Genomic DNA, 27,482 nt, shown 5'->3' with positions numbered 1-27,482 from the left:
CCCGGTGCCAGGAGCCGCAGCCCAGCACACACGTGTCCACACACACATGCTGCAGGCAGGGGGATGCTGCCAGTTGCAGCTTTTGATGGAAATGCAAGTGGATGGGAAGTGTCCTCCCAGCTGGAGCAGCCACTGGGGACATAGCATCTCACCCAGGAGCCCACGTCACCCCGCAGCCCCGCGGCCGCTCGCCGTCCAGCATCCGTCTCCGTGGCAACGCTTCGTGCACATCCTTCCATGTCCCTCTGGTCCACAGCACACACAGCCCAGGGTACCCCATAAATGGGGTCCAAATGGGTCCCCTTGTCCTCATCATCCGCTCCAGCACCTCCAGATTGCAATGGATGTGTGGGTCCATCTGCACCATGGCACCCTGGCAGCACAGAGGCACCAACTCGCATCTTCGGGCTCTCATCCATCCCATTTGCTTTCCTGGATCATGGCCCCTTCCTCTGCCAGCACTGTCCCATGTCTGACCTCAGCTGGAAACCTTTAGGATGAGATGTCACCGAGCTGGGCAACGCAGCCATCCTGCTCAACACAACGTCCCACAGCAGCAGCAGTGTTTGGAAGCATCTCAGGTATGTCAACCACTGAAACACCGTGAGCTCTTCCCTATGGAAAAGGGCTTCAAACTACCCTTGTTGGGGTCACCACACCATGCAGAGGTTGCAGAGCCCATTTCAGCCCCAGTGGCCGGGAAAACCCCTCCCCAGCACAGCTGGGAACAGGGGGCTGGCGCTCCTCAGGAAATCTCCATTCATTAGTGTTTGGTCATCAGCCAAATTGGAGCCAAACCAACCATTTTTCCAACTTCTCAGGGAAGTTTCTAGGGTCATGTGGGAGAGGGGATGGCAAAGGGGGGCAGGTGGGTGCCATGGTGTCCGGGCTCTAGACACTGCTCTAAGCACTGGGCACAGGACCAGTGTCAGCAATGAAGGTTTTGTGGATGCTCACATCAGGATGTGGTGTGATTGAGAAACTGTGATTCTTGGAAGGGGTTTATTGACGTCAGCGGCTTGCAGGCTCCTAAATCCCTTCTTTTTCTTCTGGAATTGGTTCTCTGCATCTCATAGGAGCCACAGTGGGAGGATTTGTCCCTTTTCAAAGAGTTGTGACTTCCCCATTGGGTCGCCACAGCTGTGCCCAGCACAAAGTGGGGCCAACAGTCCAAGAGTTGCCCTGTTCCCCTCCTTAAAACTCCCATTTCCATGGTGGGTGTCTGCTGTGACCCCACAGTGTGCTGATGTGGTCAGCATGATGTGTTCAGCCCAGGGCCTCAACCTGGGCACAGCTCCCAGGGCTGGGGCCAGACCCCAGGGAAAAGGGATTTATTTAATTAAAAAGCAACAACAACAAAGAAACAAACAAAATAAAAACACGACCCGAAACGAGCTATCAAGCCCATCAAAATTGGATCTGGTTTTCATTCGGAAAGAACTTTCTGTTACTCATTTGTCATCAGCTTAATTCCTCAAATCCAAACACTTTGTGGGACGGGATGGGATTTCCTTCACGGTCAGAAGAAACACTGCTTTCCTCTGAGAAATGAGATTAGGCCCGTGTGTGTGCCAAGAAGCTGTTGGTCAATCTGGGATGACCGTGTTGGGGTTCCTCTGCCGCAGCTGGGGGAGGAGCCCGAGGCCAGAGCCCAGCCTGGGACAGACCCCGCAGCCGCCCACCCCACGCTGCCAGCCTTCCTCCCGCTTTATTTTCATTCCCACCCTTCCCTCAATTCTTCTCCTTCTTCCCTCCCAACCCCTTCCCCTTCCCTTTGGCACGGCCGGGAGCCGAGAGGACTTTGCACCCCAAAGGCAGCGCCGTCACCCCGCTGCGGTGCAGCCCAAGGGCGAGCGCAAAAATGCTCGCTTCTTATCGGCGAGGAGAGGCAGGCACGGTGGGCAGGGTTAGCGCTGCCTTATAAGCAGGCAGCAGCGTCGGGAAGCTCCCTCGCAAGGCTCCAGCGCAGCTCCCACCACGATGCCCGCGGCTTTAGGGCTGCTGCTGCCGTGGCTGAGCCTGGTGGGTGCCCTGCAGCCGGGGCTGGAACCCCCCGAGTTCGACCCCACCGAGGCTGGGGCCGTTCTCTTCGCCGATGCCTACAACAGCACGGCGGAGATCGTCCTGTTCCAAAGCGTGTCCGCCAGCTGGGACTACAACACCAACCTGACGACCGCCAACGCTGCCCTGCAGGTGGGTGGTGGGATGGGGACAGCGGGGGGTGGGTGCTGCTGGGGGGAGGAGGGGGAGGTTCGGGGTCGGCGTCCACCTTCCTCTCCTTCCTCCTTGTAGGTTCCTTCCTTAGTGCCCCAAGGTGTTGGCACAGGGCTGGGACTCTCAGCCTGGGAATTGCAATGTTTTCCCCCTGAATTGTCCATCTGGTGAGCCTCCAGCACAACAGCCCTGGCCCCACGGCAGCCCGGGTTTATTTTTAGAGGTGTTCCCCCATTCCCTGCACTTTTCACTTCCCTGCCCCCCTCTCCCTCCCCCTTCCCACATCGGGGTCAGGTGTTAAGTGTCCCTGGCCCTGCCCCCTCCACGTCCCTGGCACTGTGCCTTGCCAGAGCCCCAAGCGTGAATATGCAGCGGGGTGGCACCGGGGCAACATTCTGTCATCCCCAACCCATGGGGACAAAGCTGGCTTTGGGGACACGCTCCAAACGTGGGAAATCTGACATCTGCCCAGCTGGTGCTGGCAGATCCCAGAGGAAAGCGATGCTGTGGGTTCCCTGCAGGTGTGGAAGGGGTTGGCACGTGGAGCTGCACAGCTGTGCCTGGCCCCTGTTCTGCTTGGACATTCCTCTAATGCTTGTTGGATAAGGGGAGCTGCTATGGCCACAGCACAGGGACACACACGTGACGTGGGGACAGGGATGTGGCTTGGGGTTATGGACATGATGGCATGGGGACACAACCACAGCGCTGTATGCAGCTCAGAGCTACATGTGCCACCCCCCACAGCAAATTGGACACAGGATCAGCACAACCTGTACGTGACCAACTTGCATTTGGGGACCTGTGTGTCACCTCCATGCCCTAAGCAACCATCACACAGCCCCAAGCCTGGCCAGCAGCCTGTGGGACAGGAACACACATTGTGTGCTGCTTGTTGGTCCATGCAGGGCACAGCAGGGACAGGATGGGGACGAACTCTGCCAGGGCTGCTGCCAGCTTGGCAGGACACCCCATGTTCTCCCTCCAGCCTTTTAGGGTGAGTTGAAGTGAGGTCTGGGTATACACCCAGCTGCAGATGTTACAGTGGGTACAGGGACCTCTGGGCACAGTGGGTGCATCACAGCCACATGAGGCAGTGGGGTTGGAAGCACCCCAGAGCAGCTTGTTCTCTTTCCCATGTTAATAAATACCTCAGGATCACTCACTGTGCATTCACTGTGATGTCAGTGCTTCTTGAGCCAGCCCCACTCCCTTCCCAGCAGCTCCTGGATGGTTTTTGGGATGAGAGGCGGGAGATGGATTGAACTTTTCTGGCTGCTGTGCTCAAAGTTTTGCCCCCTATGGGAGATGCTCCCAGTGGTTTGCAAAGCACCCAGCACACCGTTTGCCCAATCCCAATGCAGTGTTACCCCAGGTAGAGAGGGAGAGGAGGGGATCCAGCCCCTGACATCAGCCCATCAAAGAGACAGCAGGGATGTGAGCTGCATGACTCGCAGACCGAGAACCAAAGGGTTAACGGGGTGACCCAAAGGCTGAATCTGGGGGGGATTTGGTGAACCCTTGGGCCAGATAATCCCTGCTCAGAGCTATAGCACAGAGGGGATGAGCCAGCTGTGTGATCCCCCAGGACCTGGCACCAGAGAGGTGGCCCAGGGGACACAGTGACACTGGGCAGCAGCAGCCCTCAGCCATGCAGGGATGGGCAGAGATATCCTGGAAGGACAGAGGGGTCTGGGGCAGAGATGGCAGCCTCAGCTCACACCACCAGAGCTGTCAGGAGAATTTAGGGCATGATTGGTCTGACCAAACACAGGCGGCTGCTCAAGGAGAAGACAAAACACAGCTGGACTCTGCCTCCTGCATCTCCTGGCTCAGAAACAGGGTGCTGGAAGGGATCAGATCTCCCTCATGAGCCTCCACACATAGTGGGGACTCCCATGGGTGGGGGGCCCTTGCTGTGGGGTGTCCCTGGGTGATGTCCATAGGGTGAGGCTGGAGGCACCAGGATGTCCCAAGGAGGGCTCCTGACTTTGCTTCAGGCATCTCCCTCCCTCCCCCAAGCCACCTCCAGCCCCACTGCACTGCAACTCCTATCCCTGTAACTGCAACTCCCATCCTCCCAAGAGAATGTGGAGATTAAACTAAAACAAACCAGGCTTGTTGGGGCCAGGCTGGAAACACCACGCTAACAGTTAATGAGCTCCATAAATCATTCTGGGATGGCATAGGGCAGGTGCTGTGTGTGTTCTCACTGCCCACTGCTCAGGCTGGGATTCTCCCAAAAAAATCAGTGTTTGCATATTGGGTGTGTGGATGCTACTGCCTGCAATGAGCCTTTTCCCAAAACTGTGGCTGCTGGCTGCAGCTCCAGCTGCCTAAATAATTCCCACGGTGAAGGAGCTTCTGCTGTCCCACAGCCTGAAAAGTTAGGTTGGGGCTGGCAGAGTTGGAGGCTGGAGATGGTGGGAGCCCCAAAACTGAGTGCATCTGCAGGGGTTGCATCTCCAGGGCAAATGAGTGCTCCTTTGCCAGGTGAAACCCAGGTGTGGGGCTCATAGGGCACAGAGCAGGGGTTGCCCACGTGGCATGGACTTCCCATCCCTGTGTCCCCATCCCACCCAAGCTACAACATCGCCTCCAAAACAGTCTCAAATGCCACCTCCTTGTCTGCAGCTTTGGATTCTGCTGGAAACTGCTGTCTCTTTCTATAAATGTCACTTGGGGATGTCTCTGTTTGTCCCCACATGTCCCGTGCCTTCTGGCTTGCACAAACCCTCGTGACACTGCGTGCAGTGGCACATCCCCCTCTCTCCATGCAGGTCGAGGCATCGCTGGAGGAACAAAACTTCACAGAATTGTGGGGCAAGAAAGCCAAAGAGCTGTATGGCAACATCTGGAGCAATTTCAGTGACACACAGCTGAAGAAAATCATCGGCTCCATCCAGACCCTGGGGCCCTCCAACCTGCCCCTGGACAAGCGGCAGCAGGTAGGTGATATGTTGGTGAAGATGGAGATGCTTGCATGCTGCTAAATCCTCTGAAAACCATTTTTCCCTGAGCATCCAGACCCCTCTGCTGGCCCTTCATTGTGTTTTGGAGGGATGATGTGGAGTGGGGAAGTGATGGAGGGGACAGATGGGATTTGTGTTTCCCCCTTGGAGATGCACGTAGCTGGTATCAGTCCCTAACATCAGCACAGAGCTACCTGTGAGGAGGAGCTGGAGATTTCCTGCTTACACTGAGGGGCTCTGGGTGTGCCCTGGATACCATCCAACATATACCCATGGTTGGAGACCAGCTGGCTCAGCTGTTCCTGAGCACAGCCCAGCACTGGGTACATCAGGATGGCCTGAGACTTCCCCATAGTAGTCCTAGCTTGCGGGGTCTGCAGCTTAAATGAAAGTAAAATGCTCCAGGCTGCAATGTCTGTGCATCTCTGCTGGCTCTTGGGTTACCTCTCCACTGCAACATAGCTTGGTTTGTGAACCCACTGATACAATCCTCATAGAAGCAGCATTGGCCCCGGTTCCTTCCTGGAAACCTATCCCTGATAACAGAGAGCATCACATCTCCCCACACATCATCTGCATTTCCCCCTGCTTGCACCCTCTGCCGTCATCCAGCACTGTCCCTTCCGCCCACCCCAAGCAGAGGAATGGGGGAGAGAGAGGGACGGAATTTCCTTCCCTGGGAATGAGCTCCCTGGGCACGTTCCAGGAAACCTCCTGTCGCTATTGTTTGCTGTTGTTGAAGTTTGGAGAAATAAATACCCTTCCCTCCTCCTCCTGCTCCTTTTTTAATTTCTTTTTTTTTTTTTTTTTTTCTTTTGCCCTCTCTGATAAACAGGCTGTTCTATCTGATGAAGGGCACTATAAATAGCTGTGCTGCAGGACATGGAGGCTGTGCATGGGTTGTCTGTCCCAAAGAGCCTCTGCACAATGAGCGCAGAAATGATGCTCACCTCCCCCAAAATTGTGTTGTACAAACACACTGGGTCCTCTTCCGAACACACTCATGTGCTCCGGAGGTGGGAAGTCTTTGTAAATCCTGCCTGAACAGCCATTCCCACTCCCCTTCCAGCCCCAATGCCTTTTCCCTCCCCACAGTACAACAGCATCCTGAGCGACATGGACAAAATATACTCCACAGCCAAGGTGTGCCTTGACAATGGGACCTGCTGGGATCTGGAGCCAGGTACAGATCGTTCCCATCCCTGTCCCCTGCTTCCCAGTGACCACATCCAGTGTGCTCCGATCCCCAGCTCCTCAGCAGGTCATGGTTGATAGGATCCTGGTTCGCGTTCATGGGGTTGGGGATGAAGAATGGTTTGAAGGATCTGGAGCACAAGTCTGGAGCACCATGGTGGTGATGGGTTGATGGTTGGACGAGTTGATCTTAGAGATCTTTTCCAACCTTACTGATTCTACGAGTTGGGCACAGTAGGGATGGGTTGGTGGTCGAACTTGATGACCTTTGTAGTTCTTTTCCAATCTTATGTTCTATGATTCTGTGATCTGTGTCCGATGCAATGGTGGTGGCACCTCACAGACCTGCTGTGGGACGTGCCCTGCTTCTGCTCCCCCTTCCCATTGGGCTCTTATGTCCTGCTTGTCCCCTCTGTCCCAGACATCTCAGACATCATGGCCAGCTCCCGCAGCTACAAGAAGCTCCTCTACGCCTGGGAGGGTTGGCACAATGCTGCAGGCAACCCACTGCGTGCCAAGTACGAGGAGTTCGTGGCGCTGAGCAACGAGGCGTATCAGATGGACGGTGCGAGCAGGATGGGGGATATGGGGGGAGCCAGGGGTGGGAATCAGGCAGTGTGGTGTCCCGCTCTCCCCATCCCTTATGCACAGAGCTTCCACTTCCCCCTGCCCAGGTGTTGACACCTTGAGGTAGGAGTAAAATTCCCACTGATGCTCAACAGTCCCAGCTCTTGAGGCTGGATATAGGGGCGGCCCTTTGGGGTTAAAGCCAGGGGTCATCACTGCCTCCCTGCAGGATTTGAGGACACAGGCAGCTACTGGCGCTCCTGGTACGACTCCGCCACCTTTGAGGATGACCTGGAGCATCTCTACAACCAGCTGGAGCCACTCTACCTCAACCTGCACGCTTTTGTCCGAAGAAAGCTCTATGATCGCTATGGCTCCAAATACATTAACTTGAAGGGCCCCATCCCTGCTCACCTCCTCGGTAAGGGCCAGGGGTGCTGGTGGGGCTGGAGAGCTGTAACAGGACTCGGGGGGGGGGGGGAGGGTCCCAACTATTGCTGTGTTTCTCTTCCTCTTGTCCCATCTCTGTCTCCACTCTTGCTGTTCTCTGCTTTCAGGCAACATGTGGGCTCAGCAGTGGAATAATATCTATGATCTAATGGTCCCCTACCCTGATAAGCCCAACCTGGATGTCACAAGCACCATGGTGAATCAGGTACAGGGCTGAGGGACTTGTTAGTGGCACCAGTTAGAAAGAAAAAAAAAAAAAGGGGAGGTATTGGCCATACCATTTAGCCTATGTGGGTGGTTGCCCATATCTGCATGTTGAACAGCAGAAAAGCCATTTTGGGGGAGGGTTAGAAACACAGGAATGACTCCACTTCCCCTCCAGAAATGGTCAAAGAGGCAGCGGATGAGAAAAGGGTATGGTGATGCAGTGGGACCAGTTCTGGGGTCTATATTTACACCATCCCACATGTCCTACCAGGGCTGGAATGCCACCCACATGTTCCGGGTCTCGGAGGAGTTCTTCACTTCCCTGGGGCTGCTGGAGATGCCACCTGAATTCTGGGAGAAGTCCATGCTGGAGAAGCCAACAGATGGCCGGGAAGTGGTGTGTCATGCCTCAGCGTGGGACTTCTACAACCGTAAGGACTTCAGGTGTGTGGGTCATGCGGGGTCTGCAGGACAAGACCCTCCTCAGTCCCCCTTGATGGTCATCATTTTGGGTACCCCCAGCCTGACCTTTCCCTTTGTGGGATAAGTTTTCGAGGTACCACACTGCTCTGCTTTCCCCTTCACTGAGTTTACATTTTCCACATGGAGTTCTGCCACTCTATTAGGGACCCTGAGGTCCTATCAAGGGGTGCATGAGCAGGGCAGGAGACCTCACTTGGCTCAGGTAATGCTGTTTTCACCTGACAGGATCAAGCAGTGCACAACAGTGACCATGGAGCAGCTGTTCACAGTGCATCACGAGATGGGCCACGTGCAGTACTACCTGCAGTACAAGGACCAGCCTGTCTCCTTCCGTGGTGGTGCCAACCCTGGCTTCCATGAGGCCATTGGTGATGTCATGTCCCTGTCCGTCTCCACTCCCAGCCACCTTCAGAAAATTGGGCTCCTCAGCAGTGCTGTCGAGGATGAAGGTACGGCAGCTGCTCTGCAGAGGGTTGAAACACTGCCCGTGGCACCAGAAAGGGAGGGGGGTGTGCCAGGTTAGGCTGTGGTCTGGCAACACAGCCCAGAGAAGGAGAAGCGCCATGCCTTTTACTCATGCTTATTTACAAGCACAGACCCTTCTTTTCTCTGTGGATCCATGCATGGATCCCTTCTTGGCTCCACAGACAGCCCCTTCTTGACTCATGACTACATGGACATTTCCTGCTTGTCTCCATCAACAACCCCTTCTTGACTCATCAAATCATAGAATGGCCAGGGTTGAAAAGGACCACAGTGCTCATCTGGTTCCAACCCCTTGCTACATGCAGGTCGCCAATCACCAGACCAGGCTGCCCAGAGCCACATCCAGCCTGGCCTTGAGTGCCTGCAGGGATGGGGCATCCACAGCCTCCTTGGGCAACCTGTTCCAGTGCCTCACCACCCTCTGAGTTCATCCTTTTCACCACCAAGAGCAGCAGTTCCCTTCCCCAGCAGTCCCAAACCTGACAGCAGCATCTCTATGCTTTATCAGCATCAGTCTTTCTGGTGTTTCCCCTCCCCTCATCAAGAAGCTCCCAGGAGCCCCATGAGCAGCTCTGCAGAAGTAGCACTGAGCTCTCACGTGCTCAGTCACGAGGGCAGTCAGTAGATGACACATCTGCCTGCCAGGCAGTGCAGCAGAGGAGGACTTGTCGCTGCAGGACACTGCCTAGCTTGGCAAGGATCTCCTCCCTGCAGCCACCTCTCAGCCAGCACGTCAAAGCAGATGGCAGCAGAGCAAACAGAGTGTTCACAGCCTCCTGCTGCAGGCGGCTGCTTTGCAGAGGGAGAGTCCCGGGTCCTCCCGCCTTGTCATTAAATCCACTCCATGACGGGGAAGCTGTCACAGCACACAAGAGTGCTGGGCTGGTGCTGTACAAGCATGGAGCAGATGGTCCCTGCCTCCAGGCATCGCTGTCTGACTAACGGGTCCTTGGCTGCCACACCAGCACTGCGATGGCAGCCAGCAGCCCTTCAGAGCACTGCTGCCAACCCTCCTCGACCCCACAGCTTCAGCTGGCTCTCCAGCTGGTCCTTCTTCAACCTGCCTTTGCAAGGTTTCCCCAGGGAGCAGGGAAAAGCAGATGTCACCACCTGCTGTGCTTCCCATGGAATGGTGGTTGCTGTCCCAGTTTTGACTCCAGTTCTGGATCCAAACTGTAGCGTTGTTTGTTGCACCATATCAGCTCTGGGGAGCAAACCCCTTTCAGCCTGAAGACCTTATAGAGTGAACGTGTGCATTAAGTTACCCTCATCAGAGACCTTTTCATGCTGAGAGCCAGGCTGAGGGCAAGGGAACACTGCGTTTGTCACTTCCAAGTTGCCCCAGGCAGGAGCTGCAGCTAGAAAAAACCTCCTGTGCCCCATTGCAAGCTTCACTAGAGAGCAAAACTACAAGTTGAAATGCTGTTCCAACTGCTCATCCAGCTCTCCTCACCCTCTTGGCAACAAAAAGTCTGGTGACCTTAGTGCTGTCCACCCAGGCTCATTCCCAGCCCCATCCAGGCTCTGTTCCCTGCAGAGAGCAACATCAACTACCTGCTGAAGATGGCTTTGGAGAAGATTGCCTTCCTGCCCTTTGGCTACCTCATCGACCAGTGGCGCTGGAATGTGTTCAACGGCCGCACGCCCCCGAGCCGTTACAACTACGACTGGTGGTACCTGAGGTAGGGATGGTCAGCGAGGGTGGATGCATGCATGGAGGCTGAGGATGTGCAGGGAGGGAAAAAATGGCAGGGGAAATGGCTGGCTGGCTGGGTGGATGGATGGATGGATGGATGGATGGATGGATGGATGGATGGATGGTTGGGTTGAGGAACGCAAATACAGGAAAGGACACAACTGTTCAGCTCTCTTTAGCACCGTGTCTTCTTTTCCTGTTCCCTTCCTTGCTTCATCTGGCTTTCTCTTTCTAGTTTGTATTCTCATTCTCTGTTGTCTACAGAACCAAATACCAGGGTATTTGTGCTCCAGTTTCAAGGAATGAAAGCAACTTCGACCCCGGAGCAAAGTACCACATCCCTGGGAACACCCCTTACATCAGGTAGAGGAGGTGCTGGGAACGGGTGGGGGGTTGTGGGGGGTGTAGGGACCCCAACTCTCAGATAGAGGCTGGGATGCATTGCTCCTGCTCAAGACACAAAGAACATCCAATGCTTGGTAGCAAAAACAGTGGGGAGCAGACGTGTGGCAAGGTGCCTTCAGCCGTGCCCTGGGACACATCTGCTTCCCTTTGTCCCCAGTGCTCACCTTCACGGGCTTCCTCGGCAGGTACTTTGTGAGTTTCATCCTCCAGTTCCAGTTTCACAAGGCGCTGTGCCAGGCGGCCAACCACACCGGTCCCCTGCACACCTGTGACATCTACATGTCCAAAGAGGCTGGAGACAAACTCAGGTGGGGACAGAGGAGGGTCGGGACAATCGCCACGGGCAGATGTGTGCGTGGAAGCTGATGGTGTGCAAGGAAGAAAGGAAGGAAAGAAGAAAGGAAGGAAGGAAAAAGTGGCCATGGAGATGGCTGGAGAAATAGCTTTGCAGATGGATGGATGGATAGATGGAAATTCATGGAAGCACTGGGGTGGGGTGAGTGGTCCTCACCAGAGTCCTGCTATTATCCCCATCACTAGCTCCACCCAGACAAGAGGTCACTGAAGCATGTTTGGTTCCCATTGACTCCCTGGGTGTTAATGAATGCATGAGAATGTGATGGAGAGTTTTCAGCCCCCAAGCACAGGGTAGCTGGGGGGCTTCAGTGGCAGTTTTCCAGGTTTGTGTCCCTCTCAGGAACAGTATCTTCAGCCCTTGTGGTGTTGAGATTCCACCACTGCTTTTTTCCCATCCATGCCCTGGTCTCATGCCAACTCTTACTTTCCCATTCCATTGCAGGGAGGTGTTGAAGGCTGGGTCTTCCAAGTCGTGGCAGGAAATCCTGTTCAACTTCACTGGCACGGATAAGATGGATGCTGGGGCGCTCCTGGAGTATTTCAGCCCTGTCACCGCCTGGTTGCAGGAGCAGAACAACAAGACCAACGAGGTGCTGGGCTGGCCTGAGTACGACTGGCGTCCCCCTGTCCCTGAAGACTACCCTGAAGGCATCGGTAAGGCTGGGACTGGGAGAAGCCAAAGGAAATCACTAAACCCTAGGCAAAACAAGAAGGTTTCTGCTGCAGATAAGTGGGGCCTCCATACCAGGAAAAAGAGAAATACTCAGCCTAAGGGTGTTGTTTCCTGGGTGGTTTCATCTTGCATTGAAGCAGGTGCCATTCGCCTGCCCAAGCGGGTCTAGAGTGTGTTTGTCCTGATATCCCACGGGACGCTTCCATCTGCAGCCTCCTCCCAGGTTGTGGCATCCTTTAGTAGACCTGCAGCTGTGGGAAAGATTCAACCATGGAAAGATGCTCTCGTAAACAAGACTTCCTCTCTCTTCCCTCATCTTCCTCTAGACAAAATAGTGGATGAAGAACAAGCTAAGGAGTTCTTGTCCGAGTACAACAGCACGGCTGAGGTGGTGTGGAATGCTTACACTGAGGCATCCTGGGACTACAACACCAACATCACTGACCACAACAGGGAAGTCATGGTATGGAAACAACCCTGGGATTGTATGGGGAAGAACATGTGAGAAGCCATGAGGATGGTGGCAGCTGTGGCATAGCAGGCGGTGCTTCTGGTGATGGCCTGTCTCAGGGATCTCCCTCAGGTGACTCCTCTCCTGTCTCCTGTTTTTACAGCTGGAGAAGAACTTGGCCATGTCCAAGCACACCATCGAGTATGGCATGAGAGCCAGGGAGTTCGACCCCTCGGATTTCCAGGACGAAACTGTCACCCGCATCCTCAATAAGTTGAGTGTCCTTGAGAGGGCAGCCCTGCCTGAGGATGAGCTGATGGAGGTGAGCTGCAAGGGGACAGAGCAGGGCTGGGTGTCCTTTGCCACTCTTTTGTGTGAAAACACAGGTTTCTCCCAGCTCTTAGGAAGTAGCAGTGGGCAGCTGCCTCTGTCATTGCAGAAAGTGATGGTTTGGGACCTTCTACACAAAGGGAAGGTCCTTGCCTCCAGGGTTTCCCACCCAAATGTTGTCAATGCCATCCTGCAGTGAGGTTCAGCTGCTTGGATGACAGCAGCACCTTGTGTGCTGGCCCAACACTTTCCGTACTGACTCAACTTCTGGGCTCACACAACCTTCCAGGACAGAGTGAAAGGGGGCAGAAGGAAACACCCAGAGGCTGTGTTGTTCCCCAGGAGCAGGAGCAAGGATAAGAAGCTCACATAATGCGATCTCCTTTGCAGTACAACACCCTCCTCTCAGATATGGAGACCACATACAGCGTAGCCAAGGTCTGCAGGGAGGACAACACCTGCCACCCCTTGGATCCTGGTAAGAGCTGGCAGGGAGTTCAGTGGTTCTTCTGCAGCAGCCTCAGGAAAGAGGGATTCTTCACAGGGGTGCAGAGAAGGGTCACCTTCCACCCTCTCTGTGACGTCCCCTGAGCAGTGCATTGGGTCTAGCATCTTTGCAGCAGGCCAACCCAACCAACACCATCAGTCTGCCTTCATTGCTCTCTCTTCAGACCTCACAGACATCCTGGCTACCTCACGGGACTATAACGAGCTCCTCTTTGTCTGGAAGGGCTGGCGGGATGCTTCTGGGGCGAAAATCAAGGACAAATACAAGCGATACGTGGAACTGAGCAACAAGGCAGCTGTGCTCAATGGTCAGTGTCCTACTCCTTCAGACACCCACCATCACCTTGGAACCCTGTGAGCAGGGAATTGAGATGATCATCCAGATCAGAGCCAACATCTTGGAGGTCCCACCAATTCTCATTGGGTCCTCTGTCTCACTGGGGAAACCCGGGGTGCAAGACTTGCCCAAGAAGGGAATTGACAGCTTCTGTTCTTACCCTACCACAGGATACACAGACAATGGAGCTTACTGGAGATCCCTGTATGAGACATCCACCTTTGAGGAAGATCTGGAGAGGCTGTACCTGCAGCTGCAGCCTCTGTACCTCAACCTGCATGCCTACGTACGTCGAGCCCTGTACAACAAATACGGAGCAGAGTACATAAACCTGAGGGGTCCCATTCCTGCTCACTTGCTGGGTAAGGGCTTTGCTGGGCAGAGTTGTGTTTCCCAGAAAGAAGATTGTTGCTGTTCTAATCCTGTGCACAAATTGAGAGTAACTGGTTGCCTTTTCTCTCCTCTCCGTGTCTCCCTCCTGCACTTCCCAGGGAACATGTGGGCCCAGTCATGGTCCAATATCTTTGACCTAGTGATGCCCTACCCAGATGCCACCAAGGTGGATGCCACCCCAGCCATGAAACAACAGGTCAGTGCTTTCACAGCTTGAACTGCCCCTTGGGAGCCAACGCCAACACTGCTAAATGCTTTGATGCTACCAAAAACCTCTATGAAACACCTCTGTTCATTCCCCATCTGAATGTACCACAGGCTGGACCCAGCTCTAATTGCCACCTACAGATCTCCTCTCCCAGAAGGACAAGACTGTCCCCAGCCTCTCTCCAGCAACCCCAGGAGTCTCCACTGCCCCTCACCAAACCCTCTGTCTGCTTCTCCCCAGGGCTGGACGCCCAAGATGATGTTTGAGGAGTCAGACCGTTTCTTTACCTCCCTGGGCCTCATCCCCATGCCGCAGGAGTTCTGGGACAAGTCCATGATTGAGAAGCCAGAAGACGGGCGGGAGGTGGTGTGTCATGCCTCAGCATGGGACTTCTACAACCGAAAGGACTTCAGGTAGGATGAGGGCACACAGACCCACTGGTAATCAAGATGCTGGCATTGCTGGCAGGAGCCCTCACGGCAGATGGAGGGCAATCCACGCCTACCCCGACTTGCCCTGGAGGATGAAAAAGGCAATGGACACCAGCAGGGAATGGGCAGGGGCAGCAGGAAGGCAGGAAGATGGCCAGAGACCGACCCTGTGGAGCAAGACCACCCCAGTCTGGCATCAGACCTGGGGAGGGGAGACATGGAAAGAGAAAATCAGCTTTATGGGGTATGGTCTTTCCTGAAGACTTTCATCCCTCACCACTGCCCTCTGTTCTTTCCCCCTCCCACTTATCCTCATCCAGGATCAAGCAGTGCACCGTGGTGAACATGGATGACCTAATCACAGTGCACCACGAGATGGGCCACGTGCAGTACTTCCTGCAGTACATGGACCAGCCCATCTCGTTCCGTGATGGAGCCAACCCTGGCTTCCACGAGGCCATCGGGGATGTTATGGCCTTGTCTGTCTCCACCCCGAAACACCTGCACAGCATCAACCTGCTGGACCAAGTGACAGAAAATGAAGGTGAGCTGGCATGGGAACACCGCACAGCACAGTGCTTGGGGAGGCAGCTGGAAATGTCGGGGAAGAAGGTACCAGGGACATGGCACGGTGTCTGAGTATCAATGGAAGGGACAAGATGCAAGAGGGACACTCTGCTGTTGGGTGGAATGATCCATACTGGGTGAGGAGATGGCTGCAGTACTGCCTTGTTCACATCTTCTCACCCTGGGCAGAAAGTGACATCAACTACCTGATGAGCATCGCCCTGGACAAAATTGCCTTTCTGCCCTTTGGATACCTCATAGACCAGTGGCGCTGGAGGGTGTTTGATGGTCAGATCAAGGAGGATGAGTACAACCAGCAGTGGTGGAACCTCAGGTATGCTCACATTCAGACCTCTTTTTGGTGCTTGGCCATCATTCCTCTTTGTGTTTTCTCCATGTGACCCAGTTGACTGCAATGGGGACGTGGTGGGATACATAACCCCTCATCCTGTCCTCACAACCCTCCATAACTCAAGCTGGACTAATTCTCCCTCTCTGGCCCAGGCTGAAGTACCAGGGCTTGTGCCCACCAGTACCAAGGTCTGAAGATGACTTTGACCCAGGGGCAAAGTTTCACATCCCTGCCAACGTCCCCTACATCAGGTGAGCAAGCAGAGCTTGGTCAGGGGGCAACTCTTGGATAAATGAGCCCAGGCAGAAGTTGGATTTGGGAACTCTGCAACAAGGATGGGCTCATCTCTCCAAGTAGCTGTAAGCACACGTTAAAAGGAAAAATGGCATCACCAGATTGGGCCAAATTGATGCAGATGGAGCTTCAAAGCCAGTAACGCTTCTCCAAGCTGAGATTCTGCAGGAGGGGGGGATTCAGCTCCCTTCACAGCCACTAGCAGGGTCTGTCCCCATGTAACCCTCCAGGTACTTCGTCAGCTTCGTCATCCAGTTCCAGTTCCACGAGGCGCTCTGCAAAGCAGCTGGGCACACGGGACCCCTGCACACGTGTGACATCTACCAGTCCAAGGAGGCTGGGAAGCTCCTGGGGTAGGTGTATGGGCAGGGCAGGGCCTTTATGTCCAAATACCTTAAAGTCAAGCTGTGGCTCAGGAAGACGGAAGGCAATGCAGCTCCTGGTGCCCCATCCCTTCCTTGTTCCAGCCACGTCCCCGTCCCTGGGCTGTGGGACCCTGGGCTGGGCGCTGCAGCTGTGATTGCAAAAGCAGCCACTAGATGGTAGCTGGGACCCTGGCAGGGGGGAAGGCTCACTTCTCCTCCTCCTCCTCCTCTTCCTCCTCTGCAGCCCCCCCCGGTTCCTTAGGGAAAACAGCCCCCTCGCTTCATGGAATTTGCCTGCAAAATTAACCCTTTCAACCCATAAAGTGAACTGCATCAGGCTGAATTCACTGGAGGATTTTATTCCAACATCATACATGAAAACCTCTCTCCGTGCTCACAGCCCTGTGGGTGTCAGAAGGCATAGACTGTGCCCCAGGGCTGCTGGCACCAAGAACCCCACGCCTTGGGGAAGATGAGGGCCATGAGGAATCCACTGGATCCAATTTCTCCCCCCACAGAGATGCCATGAAGCTGGGTTTCAGCAAGCCATGGCCTGAAGCCATGCAACTCATCACGGGGCAGCCCAACATGTCAGCAGAGGCCCTGATGAGCTACTTTGAGCCCCTCATGACATGGCTGGTGAAGGAGAACACGAAGAACGGGGAGGTGCTGGGCTGGCCCGAGTACAGCTGGACTCCTTACACAGGTACAGGTGGGAATGGGCTGGATGTGGTCCACAGTGGGGGCAGATTTTGGTCCTCACCAGGGTAGGGATGCAGTTCATAGTAGGCATGGAGCTGCTCCTTTTGGCTCCTTGGCCACCCCAAAAACCACAGGGGATTTGGATGTCTCTCATTGATTTCACAGCAAGCTGAGTCTCAAGCAAACAAGTCACCTAAGAGCTCAGCCAAGTTGGTGCAGGTGACCCACTGCACCCAGCTTAGAGCCACCAGCACCAACCATATTCCTCCTTTCTCTATTTTCCAGCCACCGAATTCCAAACTGCCTCTGACACAACTGATTTTCTGGGCATGTCTGTGGGCACCAAAGAAGCCACTGCGGGCGCCTGGGTCCTGCTGGCACTGGCACTTGTCTTCCTGATCGTCTCCATTTTCTTGGGTGTCAAGTTGTTCTCATCAAGGAGAAAGGCCTTCAAATCCAGCTCGGAAATGGAACTGAAATAAGGCAGCCACAGACGGGGGAGCACAGACAGGGTGCGAGCGTGGGCACTTGGGCAGCTGGTGGCAATGCTGAGGGCACTTCTGCCCACGAAGCCATGGGTTTCCACAGCCCAGGATTCCTGTCTCCAATCAGGTTGGACATTAATTTTTTTCCACTATGCAAGAGCCAAAGCAGAAAAGAGCTATTTATTTGCCAATATCTGCATAAAAGGAAGAGAAATTCAGGCACCGGCAGGCACGGAGCCATCAGGGACTGCTCCTGTGCCCAGGGGGAGTGAATCCAGAGCGAACCCCCACCACCCATCTCCAGCCCCTGTGCCAGGATGGGCAAAGCCATGGGGGCTCCAAGTGACAGAGGGCAGGCTTGGGAGGGACAGAGCATGCTTCTGACCTCTGCCCATCCCTGGTTTGCCCATTGCTGGGCTGTTTGTTTGCATGGATGAGAAATAAACCCATGTCTCGTTACCCCCAGTGCAGCAGCTCGACTCTTTCTTGGGGGTGGGGTATCTCAGTGGGATGCTCCAGCACTGGATGATGTGCACTTATGTAAGAGCCAGGGGGGGCTCTGAGGTCAGCGATCGCTGCCCGCTCTCCAGCTCCGATTATCTTGGGATCAGCAGTGCTTGAGGCTTTTTTTTTTTCACCCCCATCTTTCTTCTGCTTCTGTAAATAAAACTTCGTATTTGTTCTGCAGTGATTAGGTGCAAAACTAATCCCAGGCCAGGGATTATTGCAGCCTTAAAGAGCTGCGGTCTGCTGCAGCCCCAAGCAGGAGGGGAAATAAGGGGATGCAGGATGGATCCTGCTGTCTCTCCCATCTGATTGCCTCCACTCTCAGCCATCTCCTACATCGGGAAACTGAGACCCCAGAGGCACTCAAGCAGAAGGCAGATGTCTGCCCAGCCATGCTCAGGTTTGCTGCTGTTTGCTTCCAACCCTCCTCCATCCACGCACAGTGCACTCATAGGGAGGGGCCCCCACCAGTTTCTTCTCTTCCCACCACATTCCCTGGGCTGAGAAAGCAGCTGCCCCAAACACCCATTCACACCCACCCCAAAGCATCTGCCCTGTGTCCCAGCACACTGAGCACTGTCCTTACCCCAAATCCCAGCTCACAGAACAAAGACTTTATGTCATATCCCATTGCAAGGTGAGAGCTGGTGTGAAGCCAAGCTTGTTTCCAGCCCCATAGGACAGGCTGATGCAGGTGTGCGCCATCAAGCTCTGCTCATTGCTGGTAATTTTGAGCCCTGTGGCTCCTTTCTGCACAATTAATGAAGGAATGAGGTCTCCAAGGTCAACAAGGTCCTGCCAGCATCATGAGAATTGCTTTATGGAGAGAAAAAGAGCCGTACTGGACACTTATCAATCAGGGGCTGCAATACAAGTCAGCATCTGAGGATCCACAAGGAGCTGAATGTCCTGGAAGAGGACATTAGACAATGCCACAGTGGTGGATGATGGGTGCACTGAGCACTGATCTCCTGATCAGAGAGGCAACACAAGACAAATATTCACCCCAGGAGATGGACACCACGTTACCTTCATCACAGATCCAGGATTTAACCACACAACAGGACAGAACACCAAGTTGCTCCCAACCCAGCTCAAGGCAAAGCAAAGATCCCAACCTGAGCTTAAATGGAGTGTCTGAGCCGTGAGTGGGAGAACAGGTGAAGTTTTCAAAGCAATCAATAATTGCTGATGCCCTCAGGGCTCTGCTAACCCATCACGATGTTCTACAGGACACCTTTAAAAGGAGGATGATTTCCCTTCCCCATTGTGATAACATCTGGAGAGATTTTGCTGCCTTCTGGCTTCTGCATCATGCTTCCTGCTGAAATTAGGAGGCTTGGCAAAATCGCTCCCTAGGAAATAAAAGTAAATAGAAAAGAGTGGGAAAAAAAAGAGAGATTCCCTTCCAGTTCACATCGCTCCTCTGAGGGGAGCTCGGAAAGCATCAGCCCACACCTGCAGGGCTGTGCTGGGGATGTGTGCGCACAAAACTCGCAGAGGGCAAATCCGCCTTAAAAACCCCACAAATCAAAAGCAAGAATCACGCTGGGTTCCCTTTTCCATCTCAGGGACCCTTAGGGCACAGCAAAACAAACAAACAAACAAAACATTTTCCAATGTTTTTTGTGCTTATTATCCACACTCAGCTGCAGGAAGGTGGCTGCCGAGGGGGACCCCGTGTCCCTGGTGCTGGAGGGGGCCTGGCCAGACCAGGTCTATTCTTAGCTGGTGGGTGGCCAGGCAGGGCGTGCAGGGCTGCGTTCCTCACATTCCCCTTCCCCAGGGACAAGGAGCGCCTGGAAACATGCAGCAGCAGCTTGGCAGCAACCTGCACCCAGGGGCCAGCAGCAGGGGCCACCCCGGGCAGGGGATGTCAATAGGGGTATATGGCACAAGGTTAGGGTCACCGGGTCCCCTATCCCAGGAGCCTCACATCCCCCATGTTCCCTCCATCAGCCCCTGGGAAGGGACAGGCTGCTTCACCCAGGGTGGTCCCTATGAATGTACCCCCAGCTCTGTGCTCTTGTTTTCTGTCCTTGTCCCCCCTGGCAGTGCCACTCCTGCTTTCTTGGGATGTACCAGAAGTGGGACCCCAAGAAGTCACCTCATCCTCATGCCCACCATTCAGTGCACATGGGACAAAGGGAACCATCCCCAATCCTCCTGCTTGAGCCAATAATTTCCCCACAGAGCGGGGAAGGAATTTCCATGAACTAGAGGTGATGACAGAGCGTGTCACTGAGCCCAAGCATTCAGCTCTCCTCTCCCTCAGCCAAGGAGGATTCCAGCCAAGCAGACTCACTGCAGCCACCAGCAGTCACCTCCCAGCAGCGTGACGTGTGGCCGCATCCTGCCCTTACCTGGACATCCCTGCAGCACTGCCTTGAGTTATTGCAGCCTGCTGCTCACTCCATCCATCCTCTGCTCCCCACATCCACTCTTCTGCTGACCCCATCCATCCTCCTGTTAGCCCCATCCATCCTCCTACTCACCCCATCCATCCTCTGCTCACCCCACCCATCCCCTGCTCTCTCCATCCATCCTCCCAACCCCAAGAACGAGGGGAGAGCCACGATCCTGCTCTGTGCCTCAGTTTCTCCCTCTGTGCAGAGTGCACATGCAAAATGGTGATGAACTGAGCATGTCACATCCTGGAGCTGAGCTTCCATGGCTTTTTCTGCTGCTTCCAAATGAAAATTGGCCTCTGCTGGGGAAAAACCTCCATGACCTGGCTTAATGTCACCAAGTCCTACCCAGGTTTCCAGACTCCAAACGGGCCTCCTTCTCCCCTGTCCATCCCTGGAGCATCTCCCAGCAGCCGAGGCACAAACACTACCAGGCAGGCAGGATGCCTGTGCCAATTCGGAGACAGCCCTGCTGGCTGCCAGCAGTCCTATCTTTCTGTCCTCAGCCTCACTCTCTAGCTGTGTTTGCAGCCCAGCTCTAATTACAGCAATGTGGAGGAACACCAGCTCACAGTTGGCAAACATTTCTCCCGGCAGGCGTCAGCCGGCAGCTGCAGCGTTGGGATTTGGGTGGTTGCCCATCCTCACCGAGCCCTGTGTCCCCATCCTGCCACTCCATACCCAATCCTATTCCCCCGACCCGACGCCTGCCCTGTGGCTGCAGGTGTGTTCTACCTCCCTGCGCAGTGCAAATATTTTATTTCCTGGTGTTATCCTGCAGAGTCCCGCAGCTCGCTGCCTGCCGGGCAAACCAAACATGCCCTGATTGAACCCAGACTCTGCAGGAACAGATGGTTCGATGGGGATTGCTGGTGCAGGACCAGGAGGGGATGGCACCCAGCACCTGGTCTTCCCAGGAAATCGGGAAGTTTCCCACTGATTTCTTGGGGTGTGGGAAGGAAGGAAAGAAGGGGAAAGGAATAAAACCTCAAAAATGCTGTCTGAGGAGGAGGAAGGAACTGAGCGAAGGAGGAGGAGGAGAAGAGCAGAGCAGGGAGAGAGGATTAATGCTCAGTTGAATTAGAGGGAGCCCTTCAGCTGCCTTGAACAGCAGGATAATTTGCCCAGAGACCCCAGTTCTTCCTATTTGGGATAGAATGTAAGCTCAGGATTAACTGCAAACATATGTTTAAGTCCCAGAGAAGCCCAGGGAATTGAAAGAAGCCTGGGCATAAAGCGCTCCTGAGGGCATGGACTCACTGCCTCGTGGATGAACTGGTTTTGATGGGATGATATGGGAGACTGGGAGAGCCATGGGGGCAATGGGAGAATCATGGGGGCAATGGGAGAGCCAGTGGGAGATTAGGAGAGCCATGGGGTCGCTGGAAAAGTCCTAGGGGTAATGGAAGAGCCGTGAGTGCACTGTTAGAGCCAGTGGGGGATTGAGAGAGCCTTAGTGGACTCTGAGAGAGCCAATGGAGGACTGGTAGAGGGAGCAGGTAGAACCATGGGGGCATTGGAAGAGCCAATGGGGGACTGGGATGCACATCAGTGCACTGGGAGAGACACTGTGGGCAATGGGAGAGCCAATGGGGGATTGGGAGAGCTATGGGAAGCACTGGGAGAGCCACGGAGGCATTGAGAGGCCCTTGGAGCTCAGTCGAAAATGACCTGAGAGAGAATGACAGGATGCATCTCCAGCTGCAAGGGCTGCATGGGGAAGAGGTTTACTAGAAGAATCTTCCATCAGATGAGATCTCCTGGCCAGAGAAATGAGGACTGAAGAGGCTCCACCTGACATGGCCAGAAGAAAACAAGGCCTCCCAGGCTGCACCAAAGACTGAGAGAGGGGCTGGGGGTCAGTCCTGGGCTCCCTCCCATGTCCAAAGCCCTCCTGGCACCCCCAGTCTCCCCTCTGTGCATCTGCTCACTTCTGGGGAGGGCTGGAAGCCGACACGTGCCCACATCATCGGGCACATCCACATCCACGTGACGTGTCCACAAACTGGCCGGGCTGATTTATGGGATGAGAGGAAGGCAGGAGGCCAACCTTAAATCCTGACTGCCCGGTGATTAATAATCAGAATTATGATCATATTAGCTATAAAAATAATAGTTTTCTTTCCCTTGCAGAAACGGTCACCCAGGAATCTCAAAGCAGTTTCATAAGGCTGAGTGACCGACGTCCCTATTTTCTAGTGAGGAAATTGCAGCACAGAGCTGTCTCCCTTGAGTCACCCAGTATATCAACAAGAAAACAGAGGAGGCAGGAGCCTGGACTCTGTGTCCCTCTCCCTCCCCCATGCTATTAAGCTGCATCTCTGTAATATAGAGCAAAATATCCTCCACGACTCGCAGTAAATCACGGCAGAGGCAGTGTGCAGAGTGGATGGGGGGGAAGATAATGGGTTTTTCACCCTGTTCAAGAATGGAATAAGTTTTTCTCTGCTGAGGGAAGGCTGACTTCCATGACAAACAGAGGTAAAAGCAGCAGCACTGCTCTGCAATGGGCTTTCAGGGCTTCTGGCTGTGCCCACCCACTTGCATTGCTGGCCAGGGGACAAGAGGAGGCTCTGGTGGGCACTGCTGTGGGTCAAGTGCCCCACGGCAGCCACCCAGTCCTCGTGAGTATTCCTGAGGTGCTCTGGAATATTAATTGAAAATCCCAGCAAAATACTCCTGCTGATGATAATGGACCATAATCCTCTTAGACCAATTTCATGCCTGAAAAATTGTGCATAGAAAAATAATAATAAAAAGCCCCTCAGTGGACACTGCTCTTACTAATGGGCTCGGGAGAAGAGGGCTGGCCTGGGGGGATTGCTCAGGAAGGGAAGGGAGGTGGTCCTCTAAGCTTTATTCACAAACAGAGAGGTGGGCAGGAGAAGTGCTGATCTCCGGGATCCGTCTGAACATCAGCTCTGGTGGGGCAGCGTGGGACCCTCGGTCCCTCCTGGATACCCACCGGGACCCCACCGAGCTCGTGGGTCTGGATGACCTGAGGCCAAAGTGTGGCCCACGGGACTTCCTGAGTCTCCCACATCCCACGGAGCCCTCCGTGCTCCTCGTCTCCCCCAGAGACCCTCTGTGCCCACAGAGCCTCCTACCGTGCAGGGTTCCGCCCTGTCCGAGTGCCCCCGTCTCAGAAGCGCGGCAACCCCCCCCGATCCGCTCGGACCTTCAGCACCGCGAGAGTGGACAGCGCCGGGCGCGTGGCCCCGCCCGGAGTGCAGCCCCCCCCCCCCCCCCCGATGCCCCCCAGGGACGCCCGGGAATCCCCTGCAGACCCCTGGCACCTCTTTCCTTGCACCCCCGGCCCCACTCCAAGCCCCTGCAGTCCAGCACTCCATGCTCTCCCCCCACCCCATCCCCCCCCCAACATCCTCCCCCCTGCTTCTTGCACTCTTGCTCCCCTTCCTCTGCATCCTGTACGCCTCGGCGACCCCTCCCCCGCCTCGCCTCTGCACCCTTGCATCCCTGCATCTCTTCTTCTGCCCTCGCATTCCTCCCCTGCACCTTGGCACGACCCGCACACCTTCCTCCACCCCCAGCAACAGCTCCTTTGCCACTCCCGGCACTCCGCAGCCCACCACTACTCCCTCCCCCACCGCCCCCTGCACCCCATCGCCGCTGTCCTGCACCATCTCAGCACCCCCAGTACCTCCTCCTCCAGCACTTCCACAACACCCCCCAACTCTAACACACCCCTATTCCATTACCCCCAGCACCTCCAAGAATTCCACCTCCAGCATCTCCAGTGCCCCACTATCCCAACAGCTCAAGATCCCATCTCCAATACTTCCAACACCCCAAGAACCCCACTTCCAGCATCACAAGGATCTCAACTCCAACACCCCAAGGATCCACTTCCATCACCCCTAGAACACAAGAATCCCACCAACGTCACCTCTAACATCCTAAGAACCCCACCTCCATCATCTCCAGCACCCCAGTAACCCTACTTCCATCATCCTCAGAACCCCCAAACCCATCCTCCAGCACCCCAAGGATCACCTCCATCAGCTCCATTACTACCAGCACACAAGGACCTCATCTCCATCACCTGCATTATCTTTAGAGTCTCAGCCCCAGTACCTCCAACACCTCCAGCACCTCCAAGGACCCCACCTCCATCATCCTAGCACACAAGAACCCCAACTCCATCATCTCTATTACCCTAAGGACCCCACTTCTATCACATCTAGCACTCCAAGAACCCCACCCACATCCAACACACCCAGCACCCCAATGTCCCAGTATCCCCAAGATTTCATCCCAATCACCCACAGCACCCGATGGACCCCACTTCCACCACCCCAAAGACCCCACCTCCATCACCTCCATTACCCCAAAGACCCCGCCTCCATCACCCCAAGAGCGATGCCTCCATCACCTCCATCACCCCAAGGACCCCAGCTCCATCACCTCCATTACCTTACAAACCCCACCTCCAGCATCCCCAGCACCCACCTTTTTCCTCCCCCCCACCCCCGCACTCCACCCCGGAGCCCCCCACGCTGCGGGGCCGACGCCGGGAAGTGCAAGGGGGTGCAGGGGTTACCAAGCGATACCGAGTGACACGTGGGGGGCACCGAGGGGTTCCGGTGAGCGGGGGGAGCAGCCCCCCATCCTCCAGCTGTTGCTGTGTGAGCCACCCCGGGCCGGGACAGCGGTGACTAAGCACTTTGGGGATTTCTCCTCTCCTTATTTTATTCTCTTATTTCCCCCCTTTTTCAAGCGGAGCCTCCTCCTTTTTCCTTCCACCACCCCCACCACCCCCTCCTCCTCCTCTCTCCTCCACCCCTCCCTCCCTCCATCCTCATCCTCCCCGGCCGCCCCCGCCCGGGGCCGGGCTGGCAGTGCGGGCGGAGGGGTTCCCCCTTCCGGCCGCCGGGAGCGCGGAGCCCCGGGCCGTGCGCTCCAGAGCTCGGCCAGCCCAGGGGTGAGGCGGAGCGGGGCCGCGCCGTGCCGGGCCGTGCCGTGCCGGGCCGCCCCCGAGGGGAGTTCCGCCGCTATCGGAGCGCGTCGGGGCGATGCCGGTGCGCCGGGGCCATGTGGCCCCCCAGAACACCTACCTGGATACCATCATCCGTAAATTTGAAGGGCAAAGTGAGTAGCACACCCACCCCCCCCTCCCTCGCCCCGATCCCGGTGCCGCTCCCGGTGCCCTCCTCCTCGCGGTCCCCAAACTTCGGACCGGGTGTCCCCGGGAGAATGAAGGCTCCTCCGTGACCTCCCCGGGGAAGAGGGGGGGTCTGGAGGGTGGGGGGGATGGGAGGGGGGGGCAACAGCCGCGCACTGTGCCCGCGGTATTTATAGACAGAGCGGAGAGAGGGGACGAGCGGTCCCGGTGTGCGGGATGGGGGCACCGCGGGGAGCGCAGGTTGGGGGGGGTCCTGGGGCGGTGCGGATGGGGCTCCCCCCGGTACAGCGCAGCCCGGATCGCTGCTGTTTGCCTTCAACTCCTCGGCCGTCCCTGGTGAGACGTTGCCATTTGCTGTTGCTCGGAGTAATCCCTTTATATGAATTTTTGGGGGCTGGTTTGCGTGTGAAGCGGAGCAAAGAGTTCGTGCGCATCGGGGAGCGCTGGGGGTTGCGCTGGGGGGTGCGGGGGGGGCTGAGCTCACCCTGCCTGATGGGGCTGGTTTGTCCCTGTGCGTTTGTCCCTGTGCAGCTGGGGACAAGAGAGCGAGGTTCCCCCGCGGCCCCCCCACATTCTGCAGCGGGTTTAGGGGGCTGCGGACCCCCCAGCGCCCCGACCCTCAGCACTTTGTCCCTGCTGTCCCAGTTTGCCGCCTGGGCAGACGTCCCTGCTGGATCTGCGTTGCTGCTCTGGCAGTGAGTGACGTGACCCCGAGGAAGGGAAGCGAGAAAAACTGTGCCTGGTTCCTATCAGTCCCTGCTGGGGAGCGGCGGCTGCGGGGCAGCAGGGGCACACGATGAGCTGTGCCAGCAGGGAAGCAGCCAGGGCCCTCCAAAACATGCCCCCGCGCTGCCCTGCTGGTGAAACAGGTGTTGGGGGCACCCAGCTGAGCCCCCATCACATCACCCATCCCTGCCCATGGGTGCAGGGTGCCCATGGGTGTGACAGTGCTGGGAGCTGCAGAGCACAATGCACCGCTCCCAGCCACGCACAATTGCATGGGCAAACCCATAGATGTGGTCAGGGCAGAAAGCAGATCTGGGGCTGAAATCCCCACTAGGAGAGCTGGCTGACTTGCTTGTCCCCATGCCAGCCCTGGGCACATCCCCTATGCCATAAATCCTGCCCGGTACCATCACAACGCAGACACAGCCCATGGGGGGAGATGGGGCTGAGTTTGGGGTCCCCTGCCCACCTTCACATTGGGATTTGGGACCTCCTGGTCGTGGTGATTTGCAGTGAAAATGCACACTGCAAAATATGGCTGTTACATACGGGGAGGGGGGGTGCCAGGGATGGGAGCCCCCTGACAAGGGGCTGACATACAACATTGTAGTGCTGGTAGCCCCACTGCTCCAGGGACCCTGAGGTGACATTAAGGGGAGCCCCAATTTGCCGGGGGGGCCCCATTCCCCACCCTGCAGCCATTTCTCCACGTTGGAGTGAAGCTGGTGCTCAGCACAGGGCTCTGGAGCACAGATGCCATTCCTGGGTAATCCAGGAGATTAATTGGGGTCTGGGCTGCAAGGCGGCTTCCAAAGGGACCCTCTGAGCTGAGCTGCCGTCGGCTCTGGCCCAGGAGGGTGCCAAGGGCTGGGGGGGGGGGGGGGGTTCAGCCCTTCATATCAGCATCCACAGCCCCTCCACTGCTGCATCCAGCACAATCCATCCTGGTGCCCAGCACACCCCGGTTATAAAAACACACAGGCAAAAAAGTGACAAATCAGGATCTCTTGTAGGAAAAGGGCTCCATCCAGGCAGGGAATCACAAGCACAGCATCTCTATGAGACCCCACAGTGTGAGACGAGCCTGGCTTCAGCCCAGCGATGCGGAAGTGCCGCTCCCTGCCTCAGTGTCCCCTTTCTTCCACCTGAGCCCCAGACTTCTGCAGCACGTGGGCTACGCAGCACAGCAGGGTCTGGGTTTCAGCTTCAGCCCGAAGGCACAATTATCCCATAAAACATTTGGAGAATCATTAGTGTGGCAGGTTTCAGCCTGGCTTCCCGCAGAAGCTGAGCTCACGCCTCCTCTCACCTCTTGCCTGAGTTGAGTCAGATCTGAGCTGGGTGGGAAGCGCCTGAGATGTCTCAGGTCCCTGATGAGCTCCTGGGTTGGGATGGGCTCTGCTGCTCTTCCCCATGCCCAGCAGGGATGGGTTTCCCATGCATTAGACAGCAGTGAGTCCTTACGTACAAGCAGAGGGAGGACATTCAGGGCTGTGCGGTTTGGCATTTTAGCAAGGACCTTCCTCTGCGGGTCTCCACAGTTTCCATTTTGCATGAAATCAGAGGAATTTC

At 55.8% G+C, this 27,482-nt stretch overlaps 2 protein-coding genes across 3 annotated transcripts in view; both read left to right on the top strand.

The window, feature by feature from the left end:
* Positions 1–1,817: 1,817 nt before the first annotated feature.
* Positions 1,818–17,591, top strand: ACE (angiotensin I converting enzyme). Its single transcript, XM_052699468.1, has 25 exons — positions 1,818–2,193; positions 4,995–5,162; positions 6,282–6,369; positions 6,802–6,945; positions 7,177–7,368; positions 7,505–7,602; positions 7,876–8,048; positions 8,313–8,536; positions 10,111–10,255; positions 10,534–10,632; positions 10,860–10,982; positions 11,474–11,685; positions 12,031–12,167; positions 12,319–12,477; positions 12,876–12,963; positions 13,157–13,300; positions 13,500–13,691; positions 13,821–13,918; positions 14,171–14,343; positions 14,682–14,905; positions 15,118–15,262; positions 15,433–15,531; positions 15,805–15,927; positions 16,458–16,645; positions 16,927–17,591. Exons 1-25 carry the CDS (start codon positions 1,981–1,983, stop codon positions 17,121–17,123), a joined length of 3,846 nt encoding a protein of 1,281 aa, XP_052555428.1. The 5' UTR covers positions 1,818–1,980; the 3' UTR covers positions 17,124–17,591.
* A 7,331-nt stretch (positions 17,592–24,922) lies between these two features.
* The window catches only part of KCNH6 (potassium voltage-gated channel subfamily H member 6), a 28,782-nt gene continuing 26,222 nt past the window's right edge, over positions 24,923–27,482 (top strand). The window contains exon 1 of one of the 2 annotated variants that reach the window (XM_052699469.1): positions 24,923–25,150. In XM_052699469.1, the coding sequence (XP_052555429.1) occupies positions 25,075–25,150 (76 nt within the window). In that variant the 5' untranslated portion in view covers positions 24,923–25,074. The remainder of the gene's footprint in view (positions 25,151–27,482) is intronic. The other variant, XM_052699470.1, reaches the window with a different exon arrangement.

The sequence above is a fragment of the Tympanuchus pallidicinctus genome, unplaced genomic scaffold (assembly GCF_026119805.1).
Source record: "Tympanuchus pallidicinctus isolate F22 unplaced genomic scaffold, pur_lepc_1.0 scaffold37, whole genome shotgun sequence".
Taxonomy (NCBI): domain Eukaryota; kingdom Metazoa; phylum Chordata; class Aves; order Galliformes; family Phasianidae; genus Tympanuchus; species Tympanuchus pallidicinctus.
This window is presented reverse-complemented; position numbering and strand designations above follow the sequence as displayed.